The sequence below is a fragment of the Manis javanica genome, chromosome 16, assembly GCF_040802235.1.
Source record: "Manis javanica isolate MJ-LG chromosome 16, MJ_LKY, whole genome shotgun sequence".
In the NCBI taxonomy this organism is placed as follows: domain Eukaryota; kingdom Metazoa; phylum Chordata; class Mammalia; order Pholidota; family Manidae; genus Manis; species Manis javanica.
The window spans coordinates 35,235,034-35,252,060 of NC_133171.1; the positions used below are offsets into that span (position 1 = coordinate 35,235,034).

A 17,027-nucleotide genomic window follows, 5' to 3' on the forward strand; every position below is an offset into this window, starting at 1 on the left:
TATAAATGGAATCATAGGACAGTTGGCATTTCGTGTTTGCCTTGTTGTGTGAGGTCCACCCATGTTGTAGCATGTATCAGATGTAAGCCTCCGTTCAGTGCTTCTTTGTGGAATTGAAGGCTTAGAGCTTCCAAGTCTGCCATTTTCATACTTCATGCCACTAGTTTCTAATTTCCTTTTTAAATTTATCAAGAAAACGCTTGAACATAAATTTAAGATGGAACAGTATTCCAAATACACACACACACACACACACACACACACACACACACACATATGGACTCTTGCCCCATATGGCCCCACTTCTGATCCTGTTCTTCAGAGACAGCCATTTGCAAGTACTTCAGGTTTGTTTTTTGACGTTGTTACCATGTATCTCATAATGTGTTCACACGCTAAAACATATTTATACTTTATGGTATTTCTTGCTGCTTGAGGTTACATATTCTCAGTTAACTTCTTACCGTGGAGGAAGAGTATTTAGCTTAGTTACATCTCAGCTCACTTATATGATTCTGCTCTGTGCGTCCATTCTCCCAGAATAGTTACATCACCAGGATGTCTTGGCCTCAAGGTTTAATTGTGGAGCTGTCTATGGATGCCCATCTCTCCATGCTCATTTAAGAGTGGGACACTGTATCATGGCTGGAGCCCTGAGTGCCAGAAGCCCACGTGTCTGCTGGGTTCCCTACTGCCTCCTTGCTGGGAACTGTAGGTCCCTGTGGTTGCCTATGAGCTCTCATATTCTTGTGTAAGAGACTCAAGAGTTTCCTTCCAAATTATCATAAATTAACAGCTATCCCAAAGAAGATAGGTGGGTTGAAGACTCTTGTTTCCTTTAAATTGTCTTTGGAGTGTCCTTTTCATTCAGTGGGATAACAGGAGAGAGGTAATGGGGAGGAAATGGAAAGTGTTAGTTAGGAATGGAGTTGTCTTGCATGTCAGCGTGGGTCTCAGAGTAAATCTCTACTTAAGCAGATTGACAAAGTCTGCTGCTTTGCTTTCCAGCAGTTGTCTGACTCAGTGTCATCCTGACCTGCCAAGTGCAATGGGTAGAGTGTGGGGTTTGCCGCCAGGGCTGGGTTCACATCCATGCTAGCTATTGAAATTGTATCACATTCTATGACCTGTGGAATCCTGTTTCCTCATCTCAAAATTGGGAATAATTACCGTCATAGGGGTTGTTCTGGAATCAGAAATCATATATGTAAAGTGCCTGGTAGATATGTACCCACTGGAATCTTGATGTTCATGTCATTTGTCCTTAGTTTCCTCACTATTCGTGGTGGTTTTAGATGTAGCCATGGAGGCAGAGGGAACGGTGGGGAGGAAGAACCGAGAGCCACGACCCACCCCCGTGTTCAAGGGGTGGACGAGGAGCAGAGAGCTGGGAATGGTGATTCCCAAGAGGAAATGGGGCAGCAGGAGAGCCAGCATATCAGAATTTCCGGAGGCTTTACTGACCAATGCATCCTACCTCATTTCCTAACATTCCCGTGTAGGATGATCAACCGTCCATGTCTGCCACCAAAGGCCCCTTATCTGAGAAGTCCCCCATCCCTTCCACACAGGTCTAATCGGTCAATTGCTGCCACTCACATTGAGTAAAGTCACCACGAGGGTAACCCACTGACCTCAGTCCGGGAGCTGTGCTGCCTTTAGCTATTTCAGGAGCTGGGGGCTCTCGTGGAGGAGCTTGCTAAGGGCCTGCAGGAAGGCAGGGAAGGCAGAAAGTATGCTCACATGATACATGCACCTCCGTCTCTGACTCATATCTTCTTCTTTTTCAGATCCCGCAGTGTAAATGACACCTGGGAGTTCACACAGCACTTTGTGCAGGATTTGGTGAACAGATTTAAAAAGTATGGCTTCTCCGCTCTGTGTTGCAGGGCATTTTCCTCTGACTGAGTACATTGCTATTTAGATGCAGTGGACCTGGGACTGCCTCAGGTCCCAAAGCTCAGGGCAGTGTTCTGAAGGAGGGGAGGAGAGATCCCATTTGTTTCCTAAGATCTCCACAGCCCTGCCTGGCTCCTTCCTGGGGGTCAGGCCTTGTTCTCAGGGGCACAGTGTTCCCGGGAGGACCTCACAGACTAGGAAATAGGCAAACTCCTTAACACTGTAACTAAACATCTGGATATGGAAATTTTCTGTAGATCCTGAAGGATGAGAAATACAGGGTAACAAGAACCATGAAGGTCGTTTGAGCAGGAAGGGGTCTATTTGGCTGAACATGGTTAACATGGGAAGGCTGGCAGATGAAGCGAGAGGTCAACTTGTGGCCAAGGCAGAGAGGCAATAATGCCAGGAAGCAGGTCTTGGATTTCCTGCTGCAGGCCATAGGGAGCTATGGATGATGCATGATCAGAGGGGCTGGTGGGACTTCAGAAAGACAGGGCTCCAGTTGTACTCCAGGCAGAGAAGTCTCATAATGGTGGGCAAGAGCCAGGACCAGTGGGGAGCTCATACAGGGACCTATGGGAACAGTGTAACTAAAGGATAATGAGGGCCAGGTGATCAGAAGAGGGGCCAGAAGGTGAAAAGGGAGGGGAGAATATGAATGGTGATGAGGGAGGAAAATTTGTTAGAGATGAGGGGAGGGAGTTGGGGAAGATGGTCCAGAGAGGAGGAGATGTGAAGTTACAAAGAATTTGTCAGGAGAGGAGAGGCCAGCTTGGGAGGGCCCTCGTGGAAGAGCATGTAGCTGTCTATCCCCTTGTGCATGCAGCCGCCCTGTGTGCATGTGTGTGTGTGAGAGAGGCAGAGAGAGCCAACAGACTTTTGGGATTTGGGTCTACAGGGTGCCATGCCGCACTTTGACAAGAGGGCAGCACGCCTTCCAGGCCTCATAATCCTTCACTAAAGTGATGAGAACTCCTGGAGTCCAGGAAATGGACTCCACACTAAAAGAGACAGAATGGAGAACAGAGAAGTTGGTGGGCACCCCCTCCCTGTTGCACATCAGCATCACTTTCCGCCTGTGTGTATAGTTGCTCACAAGCCCATGTTTCCTCCCAAGCCCCACACAGCGTATGTCGTTCATTACCTACTCGACTCATGGCCACGTCAATATGCAGCTGACCTCGGACAGGTAAGTGTTTCACTGATCCCCTAAAGCAGACCCAGTGGTCAGGCCACAGGGATGGCCAGGGAGCAGAGGGGGTCCCTGAGCCCGCACCGAGGAGCCCATGGGTGTGCAGGCATGGCTGTGCTGGACCCTCCCCTCACTGCCCACCCTGACCTTCAGGCCAGCCCCCGGGTCCCTCATGCCGCCTCTGCACTGGCACTGGCTGGACCCTGTGCTAGTAGACAGACTCCTCCCCTCCTAGCCCAGCCCTTCTCCTGACCCAAGTCCTTCCCTCCGTGCTCTACCCTTTCCCTAGAGCAGGCTGACTGTGAAGATTCCCTGATCAGGTGGTGCAGTTCTAGGTGGACATACCCGGCACCTGCTGTTGTGTGTCACTTTGTGCCCTGGGTGCTGGGGAAAGGGGGAGACAATCAGAACCAGGGAGGAAGGGATGGGTGTCATCCAAGTGTGGGTGCTTCAGTGGAGGGGAACATGTTCCCAGTGAGTCTGGTCAGGTGAGCCCAGGAGTGGGTCCTGAACCCCAGACGGACAGGGTGCTGGAGGAAGGCCCTGTGGGCCTGCATCCCAGGAGGGTCTAGGTGGGAGGTGGGACGTTATGGAGGTTCCGAGTAGCAGGGAGGTTAGATTCTCATGGAGGAAAATGACTGGAACCCCCCTGAGAGTGGGAGGAGCACCAGGCAGAGCCCGAGGACGCTGCACTATAGGGTCCCAGGGCCTGTGGACAGGAGGGGCCAGGGTGAGCCTGGTGACGTTTCCAAGCTCTGCCCTAAGTGTGGGGGTACAGTGTGCCCTCTCCAGGGCCCCCGAGGGGCGGTCGTGCTGCCAGTCACTCTGTGGTGGAATCACCGTTGGGATCTCCCCGTACTCACCATGAACAGTCAGGGTGTACTCCTCGGGGGTCCCCAGTTCTGCACGGCTTAGACAGAGCTCAGCGCAGACACGGCCAGGCCACACCTATGGGGCTAGAAGGCAGCGTCCCCTCACCACCCTGCTCACCCGATAGGGGACTGGGAAGGTGGGAACCAGGCCATCCAATGCCAAAGGCACAGGACAGAGGGCCGGGACCGGGCTCCTTGACGTGGTCCTCCCCCGTCCCGGCAGGGCTGCACGTGCAGACGGGCAAGGACAGCCTGGGGCTGGTTGTAAGAGGCAACCCCTCATTCCATCTCCCACCTGCTCTGATTTTTTTTTCAGAAAAAAAATAAACAATGCTCTTGTCGAATTGCTCCATGTACTACCTACTGGAGCCATAAATATGCAGCACGGATTGGAAAAGGTACAGAAGCTAAATTTCTGAGATGTGGCTCTGCTTTATCAAGTGCTCAGAGGGTCATCATTGGGTCATCTCACTGTCCCCCCGACACACTTTTTCCTTCATTTTGTTGCAGGCCAATGAGCAGATCAAAAGAACACGTGCTGCAGGTAAGTGAGCTGCTTCCTGCCTTCTTGGTGATGGTTTCCCGGCAAGAACCAGGCCTGGGCCTCAGTGAGGTCGGTGCAGACCGTCCCAGGCCACATCCACGCTCTGACTCCTGGAGCCAGCTGCTTGCCCTCTCTGAGGGGCAGCCTCCTGCTCTGAGCAGTGGCGATGACAGCCACCCCGTGATGTTCCGCAGCACAGGAAGGGGTCGCGTGTGCAGCGTCACGGTTCTTGGGAAATATGGGGTGCTGGACCTGGAGCTGGGCTGCCTGAAGAAGAAATGGGGAAACCCAGCGGGTCCTGGAGCAGTGTGGCCTCCTTGTAAGAAGGGAGCCTGACCTTCCCCCTTGCTGAGCTCACACTCCTCCCTGACTCCTTCTCCCTTCAGCTCCTTCCCTTGGCTTGATGCTCCTGCTCTGTGTCTCCCGCAGTGTAAACAACTGTGCCTGTCCCAGAAACATCTTCATCTTGGCTGTAGGGTCTAGGGAATATGTGTGGCCCAGGGAAAGGCATTGAGCTGGGGAGGGGGTCTACTGGTCACCTGCCTCTGACCTCAAGCCCTGCGCCTGGGTCTACAGGTGCCCACGGGAGAGCTGTGGGTGAGGCCCAGAGCTGGAACAGGCCTGCATGGACCTGCGGGAGTCTTGCACAGGGGGTGTGCCCACTCCTGCTTTTGCTCATCTGGAAGGCTGATGCTTAACCCGTGTAATTGCTGGCATTGCCTTTCAGGGCCAAGGTTATACCTTCTGGTAGAAGTGACAGTTCTGTAGGAAGAACCCTAAACTGGGCTCAGTCCCCTCATCTGCAAAGTGGGTCTTGGGCTACGGGCCCTTCTTGTTGCATAATAAACTGCAAAGCCTTCCAGGCATTTGGGTGGCAGGTGCTCAGCTCTGGGTGGCCTCTCCCCAGGAGGGTGAGGTGTGGCGAGCAGTGCTCAGGTCCTGGAAGCCTGTGGCCATTGCTCTCATTGACCCAGTCATTCCCTGCATCTCCCACAGGACAGAGGGTTCCCAGCCTCATTATCGTGCTGACAGGTGGAGAACTGCTGCCAGAATCGTTTGCACAGACACAAGTTGAAGTGAGTCAAGCCCATTGTTACCAGCCTTTGGGTCCACATATTTGGATGAAATTTATTATACCCAACATTTCCTCTTTCTCAGGCTGCAAAATCCAGGCAGTTGGGGGCAACTCTGTATTTCGTGGGCATGCAAGATTATCAGCTATACCAGGTAGTTCTGAGCAGGGAACAAGGGGTCACTTGTGAGCCTAGGTGGAGAAAGCTTCAAAGATGGCGGGTCTCTCAGGGTCACCCAGAGGATGGGCCTTTACTCACCAACAAGTGCCTGGGGAGTGGGGTCGGGGCCCTCTCTGCTTAGGGTGGGCCCACAGAGTTGAAAGATGTGCAAGGTGGCCATTCAGAATGATTAACAAGTGTTGTGTAAGACCTACCCAGCAGAGGTGAGGGTGGAAGAGCTTTCCCTCCCCTGAGGGTGGGCTGCTGGCGGGTGCCAGGGTCTAGCCCTCGGTGTCTGTCCCCTGGGATGGGGACCTCTGAGTCATCACCCCTGGCTGTGTGCCCAGACTGTCTCCTCTCCATTTCAGCTACTGGAAATTTCTGGTGAAGAGGATCATGTGTTTGGAGTGGACAATGGATACAGTGGACTGGAAGACATCGTTGGTCCCGTGAGTGAGGGCGGATGAAGGGGGCTGCACACCATTCCCCCCGCCTTTCCCTCCCGTGACCCTGCCACTCCTCTCTCTCTATTTCAGCTCATAGCGAGGTCATGTGTGCAGATTACATCTGTCGATTACTCCACTACCTGCGCTAGAGGTAATTAATGGAGTCACTGTTGTAAACACAGGAGTGTGTGTGTGTGTGTGTTTTGTGAATGTGCCATGTGTGTGGTGGGAGTCGTGTATGTGGTTCCATTTTGTGCAGTGTGTTTGAGCGCGCTGTGTGTGTGTGTGTGTGTGTGTGTGTGTGTGTGGAGCATGCGTGTGAGTGTGAATAATGTGGTGTGTGTATGTGAATATGGTGTCTACGGATGCATTGGTCTGGAATGCGCATTGGGTCCATAGAACGTTCGTGTCAGGTACATATGTAAGTCTGTGTGAGGTACGGGTGCCTGGGGATGTGGAGGTGTGGGTATGTGATGGCATCTTTGCCCAGGATTGTAACGGGCCCCCTATCACTTCAGAACCCACTGCACAAGGCCTTGGTGACCATACTGCAAAATGACTGCCGCATAAGTTTAGTGTAATTGCTTTCTTTAATCTCACAACCAAAACATTGATTAGGAAATTTAAAAAACTGTTTTAAAAAACCTGAACGACACTACCAAATGGGACCCAACCACGTATAACCAGGACAATAGGCCAAACTATTTAGAAACCACCCCAGAAATCCAAGTCTGATTAGTATTTGAAATGTAATTTGAGTGGGTAAGGGACCTCCGGGATGATGGCTTCCATCTGAGCCAGCTGTTGGGGGTAGCTGTCTGCGTCCCCATCTTCTGAACATGCAGTGTGGAGGGTGCTTAGCAACCCCACACACGGGGTCCTTCCCTGCCCCTCCTGGGTTGAGCGCCCAACCATGCAGCCAGTTTGACATCTTCATTTCTGTGATTATGTCTGCTGTACACACCGGCCATGGCATCTGACCACCATGACAAGCCACAGGTGAGGGTGCCAGTCACCATTCGTCCCTCATGGCAGCCAAGACGAAGTGGCAGGTGCCTGCCACATGCCCTCTACCAGTGTGGCCCAGAGTTTTGGCTCTGATCTGTTAAACTGCTGCCTTCTTGTCAAAGGCCACTACACAGAGTGACAGTCACTTGGAAGTACAAAGCAGAAACCTGGAGCCCAAAGGAAGTAAAAGAGCCCGTTTCATCAGGCTGCCCTGGGGAAGCAATCAGGGGACCCTGAGGAAGCAGGCAGGGGCTGGGCATGAGGCTCAAGGGCTCCTCCCGGCCCCTACGCCTGTGCTCCAGCCCGTCACAGGTACAAGTGCTCAGAGAGGCCACTTACTCACCCCAGGCTGACCACAGAACCTGAGGTCACTAGCTGACCACCTGCAGGGCAAGGACCCCTCTGCTCTAAACCTCATTTGCTGCAGAGGTGGGGTTGGGTAGCGAGGCTACTGTAGGCCCTGCCTCAGTTTCCCACCCATCCTCTGAGGCCCAACTCACAGGAGTCTCACCCTCCAAGCTGCTTCTGGTAGAGCGCCCCCTCGGCCTCCCTCTGCCATTGGTCTCTGCCTCTCATTAGTCACTTGTCATCCAAGGTGCACCATGACTTCTGCTGGGCTCTGTCCATGATATTATTTCTATCAGGCAGCTTTCTGTTTCCAGTCTTTTATTATGCAAAGCTTAAAATCTTCAGCATTGGAAACAATTGTACAATGAACCCCCATCTCCACTAACTGGTGCTCAGAATCCCTGTGTGACCGTATTTCCTTATGATGAATGGAGCTAGTCCTTGCTGGCTCTCCCTCTCTCTCCTTCAATGCCCCATCTGATTTCTGAAGCATCTCACAGTGAAATACTGGCATCAGGCTACCTCCCATGAAACCCTTCAGTCTGCATATCTCAAACTAGGGACTAATGATCGTTGAGAGTTCTCTTTCTGAAATGCAGAAATGGTAACGGTGCCATTTGACAAGACTGAGAATTGTAAGACAACCCTGTGTAAGTCAGCCCACGGACATTCAGAATTGAGCGCTGCCCCAGGAATACCCCCTGGATGCCCTCCCAGGCAGTTGCCTCCAGCCCGGCCCCTGGGGGCAGCTCCCCTCCTGGCATTTCTGCCACAGGCAGTCGGCTGCTTTGCACCTCTCCTCAGTGGACCACGTTCTGTGAATGCTGGCTCTGGCCTGGTGCGCTGTGCACAGGGGTCTGACATTCATCCCGCCTGTGTATTTGCTGGGGATGCTGGGGCTGTTCACCCCCAGGTGGCCATGCTGGAGGTGGAGCCTTGAATTATTTTACTTATGTGACTGGCCATTGCAGGACCTTCTGTGCAGCATGGGTCCCTCCTGCCACCAGCTTGGGTAGCCACTGCTCCTCCACTTTGATGAGGGTCCCCATTGGTCCCATCCAACTCTCTCCCAGAGAGAACTACTAGGAGGACTTGACTGCATATGGCACATACCTGTGTAATGAGAACTTGATTACATGTATGCACACCTATCTGAGTAGACTTGACAGGGATATTTCCATATTAGTGGGATTGTGCACTACATAATATTTTCCAGCCATCTGCACACCAGTCTGTTATGTTGAAGGAGCAAGTTAATTTCACTAGTGTCCCTGGTTCAACGGTAAGATTGTTCTGAAGGAGATGATATTATGAGCCGCCCTGTGGCGCTTTCCCAAGCGTCCCTCTCTGTAGGCGTGGGGCAGGGGTCTCCTGGGATCAGTCCCCGCAGTAGAATAGCTGCAGGCAGGGGACACACAGGTCAACAGTGGGGGAGCAGTGTGCGAATTCTCTCCACGAGCCTGTGCCGGGCAGCACGTGGTGTCCCAGCCCCTCCCTGGCCGCCCCAGAGTGGGCACCTCCCGCCTTACTCCTGCCAGTACTGGCGGTCAGCCACCCTTCCTCACCGCCCAGCTCCACCTGGACTTTCCAGGGAGCTGCCCACCTTCAGTCCCCTGTCCTTGGGTCCCGGGCAGCCTGGTGTATAACTTTTCTCCCAGAAAGAATGCCCTCCCTTCCAGAAAGGATCTGCCTCCAGTCCTGGGCTGCAGGTCCCTCTGCGCTCTCAGAGCTGGTGGGCAGGGGGAGTGTAGCTGGGGAAGCGCAGCTGCCTGCAAGCTGGCTCTGCTCACTCTCCGATTCACTTTCTTCTTGGGGTTTTTGCTGTTGGAGGAACAGGGTGCGGGCAGGTCGAAGGTAAAAGGAGCAGCTCTCTGGGCAGAGCGGAGTCCTTTAACTCAACCTCTGTTCTGCTCAAAACCCCATCCTGGCCCCACTTGGCTACAATTCCCAGAGTAAACCAGACCCCTGAGAGCTGTAGTTCCTGCAAGAGGACAAGTGGCCAAGAGCAGGGCCTGAAGGGCAGCAGGGACACAAGGCAGGGTACAACGCATGGAGCAGAGGGGCGCTGTGCACCATTCGCAGGAGTGCCAGGGCCTGCCGTGCTCCGGGCTCTCAGCCCTGCCCTGGGCTGCCACACTCCCTGCGTGTCACAGACACGGCAGTAGAGGCTGTTGCCAAACTTCCCCACGAGGCTCAGGACAGCCAGTCCCCTCTAGGGTTTCAGGCTCAGCAGTCACAGCCCCATGAGTTGGAAAGCAGAGCGCAGGGCATTGCAGAGGAGCTGCGTGGTAGCTATTCAGCTGGGTGTAGAGCAGAGGCGGCATCCTCTGTGGTCCTGGATCGGTCACTGACAGCAGGCCCTGACCCTCTGACTGCCAGGTGTTGGGGGAAGCCACATAGTCTTTTGAAACTCCACATTCTCTTTCCGCAAGAACATGCCTGGCTTCTCCGGTTTCCATTCTGCTATAGGCCCCCCGAAAGAGTGGGGGGGCAATAAAGCTTTGACTCCAGGTGGCAGAAAGTCCCCAGGCCCCCAGGTGTGCGTGTGCAGCTCAGACATGACCCAGGGCTGACTCACCAGGATGTCTTGGCTCCTCTCTCAATTGTGTAAGGTTGCCTGGTACCTGCCTGTGCCCCTTAGGGGGACCTTGGGATTTCAGAGCAGAAACCCACGGCTGGGTTTGCCCCTATGGAGGGAACTAGGCTGGGTGCCTTTCATGGATGGATTTCATGGGTCATGGGAAGTGGGAAGCAGCCTCTGAGTGCCCTGGGCCTAGCCCAGGCTCCTGAGAGTGGGCCCTCAGTGACCCCAGGGGAGGATCTGGCCAGAGGATTGCCCAGATGTTGGTTCAGCTACAGCTGCTTCCTCCCAAGAGTTCATGGGAATTCTGTTTTGGGGGCAGCCTCCCATAGTTGTCATCTGAGGAAAATAAGTCAGTGCTACCTCACAGAGACATTTGGATATTACTCTTGCAGGTAAGAATGAAGTCAAGGTTATTGGGAAAGGTTTTGAAAACACACAGAAGGAAGAAGTCGTCTGTCAATTTCGAATTGGAAAGAAAACCATCCGTAAGTAGCCCCTCCGTTCCTCCAGTGACGGCTGTCCCCCAGCAAACCAAGCCTTCAAAGCCGTGTTGACCATTCGTTATGTACACACTGAAAACAAGCAACACGGACAGTGGAAGGGGTAACTGGTTGGGCGCCTGGGCACCTGCCACTCGTGCCCAGGACTGAATCGATCCGCAGCACCATCACACCCCTGGGAGAGCCTCTCCTGCAGCGCTGGCTGGGTGTGGGGTGGGTGTGCCCTAAGAGCTGCACCTCCTCCCTTTCCTGGGCTGTCCCTTCCCTTGAGAGGCAAGCACTTGATTCCATTAGTTTGTGGGAGGGAAGTCGAGGCAGCCCCAGGGCTCTGAGTCTCGGCCAGGTCTCCCAAGATGGTGCGTTCACTTGAGACTGAAAGATGATGCCTTTAAAAAATGCTAAAGAATCCACTCCAAAACTACTAGAGCTAATGTCTGAATCTAGCAAAGTTGCAGGATACAAAATTAATACACAGAAATCTGTTGCATTCCTATACACTAAGGATAAACTAGCAGAAACAGAAATCAGGAAAACAATTCCATTCACAATTGCATCAAAAAGAATAAAATACCTAGAATTAAACCTAACCAAGGAAGTGAAAGACCTATACCCTGAAAACTACAAGACACCCTTCAGAGAAACTAAAGAGGACACTAATAGATGGAAACTCATCCCATGCATGTAATATTGGTTTGAAAACTCCTTTCCAGTCAATCATGCTTGTCCAGACCCCTCTGCATGCCGGGCTGACGTCACATCATTCTTCTCTCGCGACTGTGAATATCCAATGGGAAAGTCAGTTTGCACCTTTTTGGGGATTTTTTCCTCATTTAATCCTAACCATTCTAGACCCCAGACACCAATCCTTTCCCCTAACCATATAGTTTTCATTATGAGCTCCAACAAAGGGGTAAGAATGGTCAGAAGGTCGTAGCTAATCTGACAGTCTGGTCAGCAGCAGTACTTGGTGTGATGTAGGTGCTCTGGTGAAGGCAGAGAACAGAAGCCGACATCTGCCAAAGGGTGGGCTCTGCTTGCCAAGGGCCACAGGAGGGGAGACGGAGATGTGGGGACATGTCCATTCACATTATTTGCGTGTAAATTTCTTCCAGGAATGAAGGCTGTATCTGTGGAAGATACCTCCATTACATGCCCAGGACCCAAGTTAAATGATCGGGGCCAGTAAGTGAAAAGCTTTAGGCACTATGGCGTGACCAGCGTCGGAGATGCCTCCTCTGGCCAAGCTGCTCACACCTGTTCTGGGAGGGCTCAGGGCTTCCTCTGCATGCACCTGTGCGGGTGGTTCCCTGAAGTGCTGTGATCCGCTGTCACACCGGTTATATCAAAGAGGGCAGGATGTAGGAGGTGACAGGCCCCAGGGATGGTACCTTTGGCCCAGGCAGCCTTTCAGGGCCAAGCCAGCATACCCTGTCATAGAAAAGAGTTTGCATGGTAACAGCAAACAGCCCGCCTGGCTACTTGGCCCATGGCCACGAGGGCATCTGGGCCATGCAGGGCTCCTCACGGCCCGCTGAGCCTTCATTGCAGAGGGTGACCTCATCTCGCCTGGGGTGGGCTCTCCTGTTCCGTGCTGCCTCCTACACGGTGTCCTGACTACCCAGTGATCACAGCCATTACATCGAGGACCACTGTAGGGCTGCAGTTTGAGCCAAGTGCACGCACTGTGCCGTCTGAGCTGCTGGTCACCATCTGGCCTTTCTGTTCTTTAGGGCCATCTTCATCGATATCAGCCTGAATAATGGCCTCACCTTCTTCAAGACGGATTTAGATGTCAGCAGGAGGAACTGCGTGACTTCCAGGGTGAGACTGCAGCCTCCCTCTGGGACTCTACTCAGTCCATTCACTGGACAGAGACACACACACACTGGGAAGCACCAGGCAGGAACAGTGTCCAGGGCAGGCCCAGCAAGCAGCTTGTGCAGCTGGGCACCTGCGCAGCACATCACAGCCACTGCAGCCCCTTTGCCCTTACCTGCGGAGCTGTGACCCACTCAGGCTTCAGAAGTGCCCTGGGGGTCCCTCTGTGAAAGTGTCTGGGGCCACGCAGCTTCTCTGCTGTGTTGCAAGCCCAGGCTCCCTGAAGGCACATGGCACCGACCACTTGGAGCACTGAGCGGACTCCGGAACAATGCTGAGTCCGGCCCCTTGACTCCCACCTTGCCACCTCCCTGGCCTGGTTCTCCTGGAGGGGAGTTCAGAGCTCCATCTGGGTCTGGCTTAGGTGAGGGGTGGAGGCTGGAGGCTGGAGGGAGCTAGAGTCCAGGCCCTCAAAACTGGGGCCCCAGAGCCAGGAGCCCTGGAGGCCTGGACCACCTGTGGCCCTGCACAGTCGAGGTGAATTTCCACTGCCCTGGTGCTTGGGCCCCTGCCCCCAAGCCTGGCTTGCAGCAGCCCTGACACTCCTGTGCATGTCTGTTTATACTGATCCCTGGGTGTCCGCTCACAGATCAGCAGACAGAACTGACCCGTTTGCCAATCAGGAGTCCCACCCGGTGACGACCGCCCTTCAACAGGCACATTGGGAAAAGAACTCAGGAGCCAGCTGGTGTCTACTCCCAGCACAGTGGCTTCTCCCCCAGCCCTGGCCTGGCCTCTCCTCTGCCCTGCCTCCTGGGCACTGAGTCACTCTCGCCCCGTCCCTCTCCCACTTGTCTGAAGCATCTCACTTGGTTGAACGGTTCAGGCCTTGCAGCACCTGACTGCACAGATGCAGTGAGCTTCTCCTTGGCTATGACTAACAACAGGACAGGAGCCCCCATTCCTTACGGGCCGGCCCTGTACCAGGACAGGCTATGAACTCTGAACCTCACAGGTGTCCCCTCACTCGCTCCCGCAGATGGGGAAGTGCAGGCTCAGAGGGCTGAGCATCTCTGTGGAAAGGGGCAGGGAGGGCGAGGCTATGCGGAGATAGACCCAGGGTGCCAACCTGATCCTGCAGTCCCCCTTCCTCCCGGCCCCAGCAGCCGCCCTGCACCCCCTGTGTGCCGTCACTGGTGTGCTCCTCCCCAGGCCCCTGTGCTGTCAGCCCAGCCGTGCCGTGGGGGCTGCCTGTCGCCCAGCACGGAGGATGCCAGACTCCCTTATGGGGCTCTGGGGCGGAGCCTCTGAGCGGGTTCTGTGGCCCGGGGCTCTTCAGGGGCCCCCAGGGTCCAGCCCTGCGCTCCTAGTCCTGCTGTGCCGTCTCAGAGTGGGGCAATCTGAGTGTAAGGGGGAAAGGGGATATGGGGGTGTGGGCTGGGATGCCAAGTGACAGGCACCACAGGAAGCTGCCCAGGTGCACAGAGGACTTAACAAGTGTGCTTTCTTCAGGAGGGGTCCCCACCTGCCGTGACACCAGCTATGCCGCTATGTGCCCTTCTCGAAGATGAGCCGGAGGACACGGAGGATACTTACCAAGATAAAGAGTCTCCCAGGCTAGCGTTCCTCACCTTCGAGCCTATCTACTGGCTTGTGCCTCTCCTGTCGCTGCCCTTCCTCCTGCTGGCGTGCTGTTGTTTCTGCCCATGCTACATTCAGTGTGTGAGCGACCCCGACTACACAGCCCCGTGGCCCAGGCCCTCCCTAGCCCCCCGAAGTATCAGGCCTCCTGGCTGCCCCAGGAATCTGCCTGTTGGAAGGTTCCCATCAGTTCCGAGGTCATCACCTGAGCACGTGGAGGCTCAGAGCTGCCCTCCCATTCCTGGGCACGCAGTCTGGCCTCTAAGGAGTGCCTCAGGCTTGCCCCAGAGAGGGGACCTGTGAGCTGCCCTACCCCTGAGGAGAAGGGACCCCAGGCCCTGACTCAGGCTTCTGATGGACTCAAAGGGGCAAAGGCCAGGGAGAGGCTCTTCTGTGGATTGCATTATTTGTTGTACCAGCTTTGTATGTTCTAGTATAGTTTCAAAAACTATGAACATACTGAAATGGAAACATGAAGTATTAGAAATCAGAAACAACAAAGGGATGTGGTGGTCAACAGCATAGCTTCTATGCACCTCACCTCCCCATTCCCACAGGGACCCACCATGGGGCCTCTCAACGGTGCCGTGGTCACATTCCAACAGTCCGTTTTGGAACAGCAACCTAAGGCCCAACGGAGCCAGGCCGTTCCACCCAAAGGAAGGCCAAAGGAAATGGGGCGCGGCCGTCCGATGCCGGCTGAGGCGCGGCGCCCTCGGCAAGAGGTTTGCCTGCAGGTCAGTACTGAGAGCTGTGCTGGGTCTGGGTATCATCAAGGGTCTGCTGGAGCTCCTCATCTTCAAACCGCCCCTGCAGGCTTGGGATGGGCAACAGACCCTGCCTGGGCAGCAATGGCCCCAAAGGGAGGGCCAGGTGCCCCAGGATTCCTCTCTTCTGGGGCAGCTGTGCCTTTACAAACAGACATGGCCTCTGCCCATCTCTAGAGCCCTGTCCTTCCTTCCCAGTCACCACTCAGGACCAGGTTGTGCTGGGCCCCATGCTGAGCAGGGGACAAAATGAAGTGGCCCCATTCCTGCCATGTAGGTCCAGGTTTGGTGTCTCGACTGGCCTTGGTCCCTTGGGTACTGGGGGAAAATGTCACCTTCATGGCACGTGGCCAGTGTCCTGCCTAACCAGGGCAACAGCAAAGGGCAGAAGCAGCTCTGGGGAGGGTGGGCGCAGAGACCTGGCTAGCTGGGCTCCCAAGGACAGGTGTGCGAGCACGGCGGAAGGAAGGACCCCTGGGGGTGTGAGAGGGCAGCACCAGCAAGATGCCTGCAGGCCTGAGGTCTGCAACCTGTGGGCCTGAGGACAGGAAGCCAGGGTGCTGGGTGGACTTCCCTGAGGGCCAGGCACAGGGGCGGTTCAGGCTGTGCGAAGGAAGGGGAGGGAGGAGCAGGAAGGGAAGGGGAGGATCTCTTATCTTCATGAGACATACAGGCTGCTGATGAAAACGACCTGGTTAGACACCTGTACCAGCACCAGGCATCCCAGGCTGAATGTCTCCCAGGGACCCACAGGGAAGGGTGGGCTCAGCTCAGGCAGGGGGAGCCAGCTGGCCACAGACCCACACGCAGCGAGCACTCAGACGGACACGCAAAGCCCTGTTCTGTTCCTCTGCTGCAGAGCAGGTCCCTCCTGGGGGCATGGCTGAGCCAGAGCCGTTTCACCCTGTGTTTATCACTCCATCTTTCTATGTCCCGGAAGCCGCCACCAGCACCAGCCAAGTGAGGTCATGTTTGGTTAGGTTGCGGTGGTGTCCGAGCCTGAGGGCACACACGCCTTCACAATGAGGCCTCCCTCAACCTAGGTAGATCCCCCCGCACCCTCCAGCCCTCATGGCCTGAGCAGAGAGAGCTGGCAGAAGAGGGTGACAGGGGCCTGGTGGGCCCCCTATAAGATGTGGGGCTCCCAGTGTCACACAGAGGACACCCTTCTCGTGCTCCCATCAGAGCCTGACCAAGGGACTCGGTCATCGAATTAGCACCTCAGGGTCCTGTTTCTGCAACTGCTATGATTCCCCTTGAAACAAAGGGGCTTTTGTGCAATCCCCAAGGGCCTGTGTGTAGTAGGCTCTTCCACAGAACTCAGAGGAGTTATGGTAAAGGGGCTCAGGTTTCAGGACCCGGTCCCCTCCTCTGGGCTCTCATGTATGTGGCGCTGCATTTCACAGGCCTTCATCGCTGAATCCTGTCTGAGAGACGGGCTGCGGTGGGGTTGGCCTTTGGGGTTGCAGGGCTGGGGAGAGTGGAGGGCATCTTATGTGGCATTAGGCTGTGAGGGAGGCCCAGCCCAGGTGCACACAGAGCCCAAGTATCAGGTGAGCAGGCAGGGCTTCCCTGGGGTGGGTGTCCCGAGACAGGAAACGAGGGTCTGGCGTTAGTGGAAGGTGGGCCTCCCTGCCCGGGTCAGTACCCTGTGTGGAAGCAGGTGGCCTGGGGAGACCCATCTGCCAGGGTCTCGTGAGCACAGCCCTGTCCTTGCGAATGCTCTCACCCTGGCCACCCTCTCGGTCACAGAGTCCCAGGACCGGGTCTCTTGAAGGAGAGGTGCCTCTGGAACGAAGGGGATATGATGGAATTTCCTGCCCTTTCGGGGAACAGCCTTATTTGCAAACTAAGATTTTGCTGGCTTTTCACCAGGACGGCTCAGTCCTAAGGGACAGGGTGCTACTCCTTGGTCCTTGGGTTTCCCAGCAAACATTGCGGACTGGCCAGGAAGTGACAGGTGCAGGGCAACAGCTGCAGTGTCCCTGCCCCAGGAGCTGCCTGGGAGGAAGCAGACACTGTTTTCTCTTTCTAGTACACAGCGTTATCGAGACAGAAGGACCGCACGGTTAATATGTCGTATTATAAAGAATACGAAATGACAATGCAGGTGAGAAGGGCACTGGACACCTGGACAGGTGCTGATACCCCAGTCTGGGCTGAGGGAGAGGCA

The 17,027-nt window shown here is 54.9% G+C and overlaps 1 protein-coding gene across 9 annotated transcripts in view; it reads left to right on the top strand.

Annotated features, from left to right (window-relative positions):
* Positions 1–17,027, top strand: part of LOC140846855 (anthrax toxin receptor-like) — a 54,728-nt gene that overhangs the window by 22,374 nt on the left and 15,327 nt on the right. For 6 of the 9 annotated variants that reach the window (XR_012126364.1, XR_012126365.1, XM_073224948.1 and 3 more), the window contains 14 exons: positions 1,791–1,862; positions 3,020–3,091; positions 4,283–4,364; positions 4,477–4,510; positions 5,507–5,586; positions 5,669–5,737; positions 6,111–6,191; positions 6,279–6,339; positions 10,521–10,613; positions 11,741–11,810; positions 12,359–12,449; positions 13,959–14,168; positions 14,645–14,824; positions 16,890–16,964. Coding sequence is in view for 7 of the 9 variants with exons in the window: in XM_073224943.1 (XP_073081044.1) it covers positions 1,791–1,862; positions 3,020–3,091; positions 4,283–4,364; positions 4,477–4,510; positions 5,507–5,586; positions 5,669–5,737; positions 6,111–6,191; positions 6,279–6,339; positions 10,521–10,613; positions 11,741–11,810; positions 12,359–12,449; positions 13,959–14,168; positions 14,645–14,824; positions 16,890–16,964 (1,270 nt within the window). In the remaining 2 variants the exon portion in view is untranslated. The remainder of the gene's footprint in view (positions 1–1,790; positions 1,863–3,019; positions 3,092–4,282; positions 4,365–4,476; positions 4,511–5,506; positions 5,587–5,668; positions 5,738–6,110; positions 6,192–6,278; positions 6,340–10,520; positions 10,614–11,740; positions 11,811–12,358; positions 12,450–13,958; positions 14,169–14,644; positions 14,825–16,889; positions 16,965–17,027) is intronic. The other 3 variants (XM_073224945.1, XM_073224949.1, XM_073224944.1) reach the window with 3 other exon arrangements.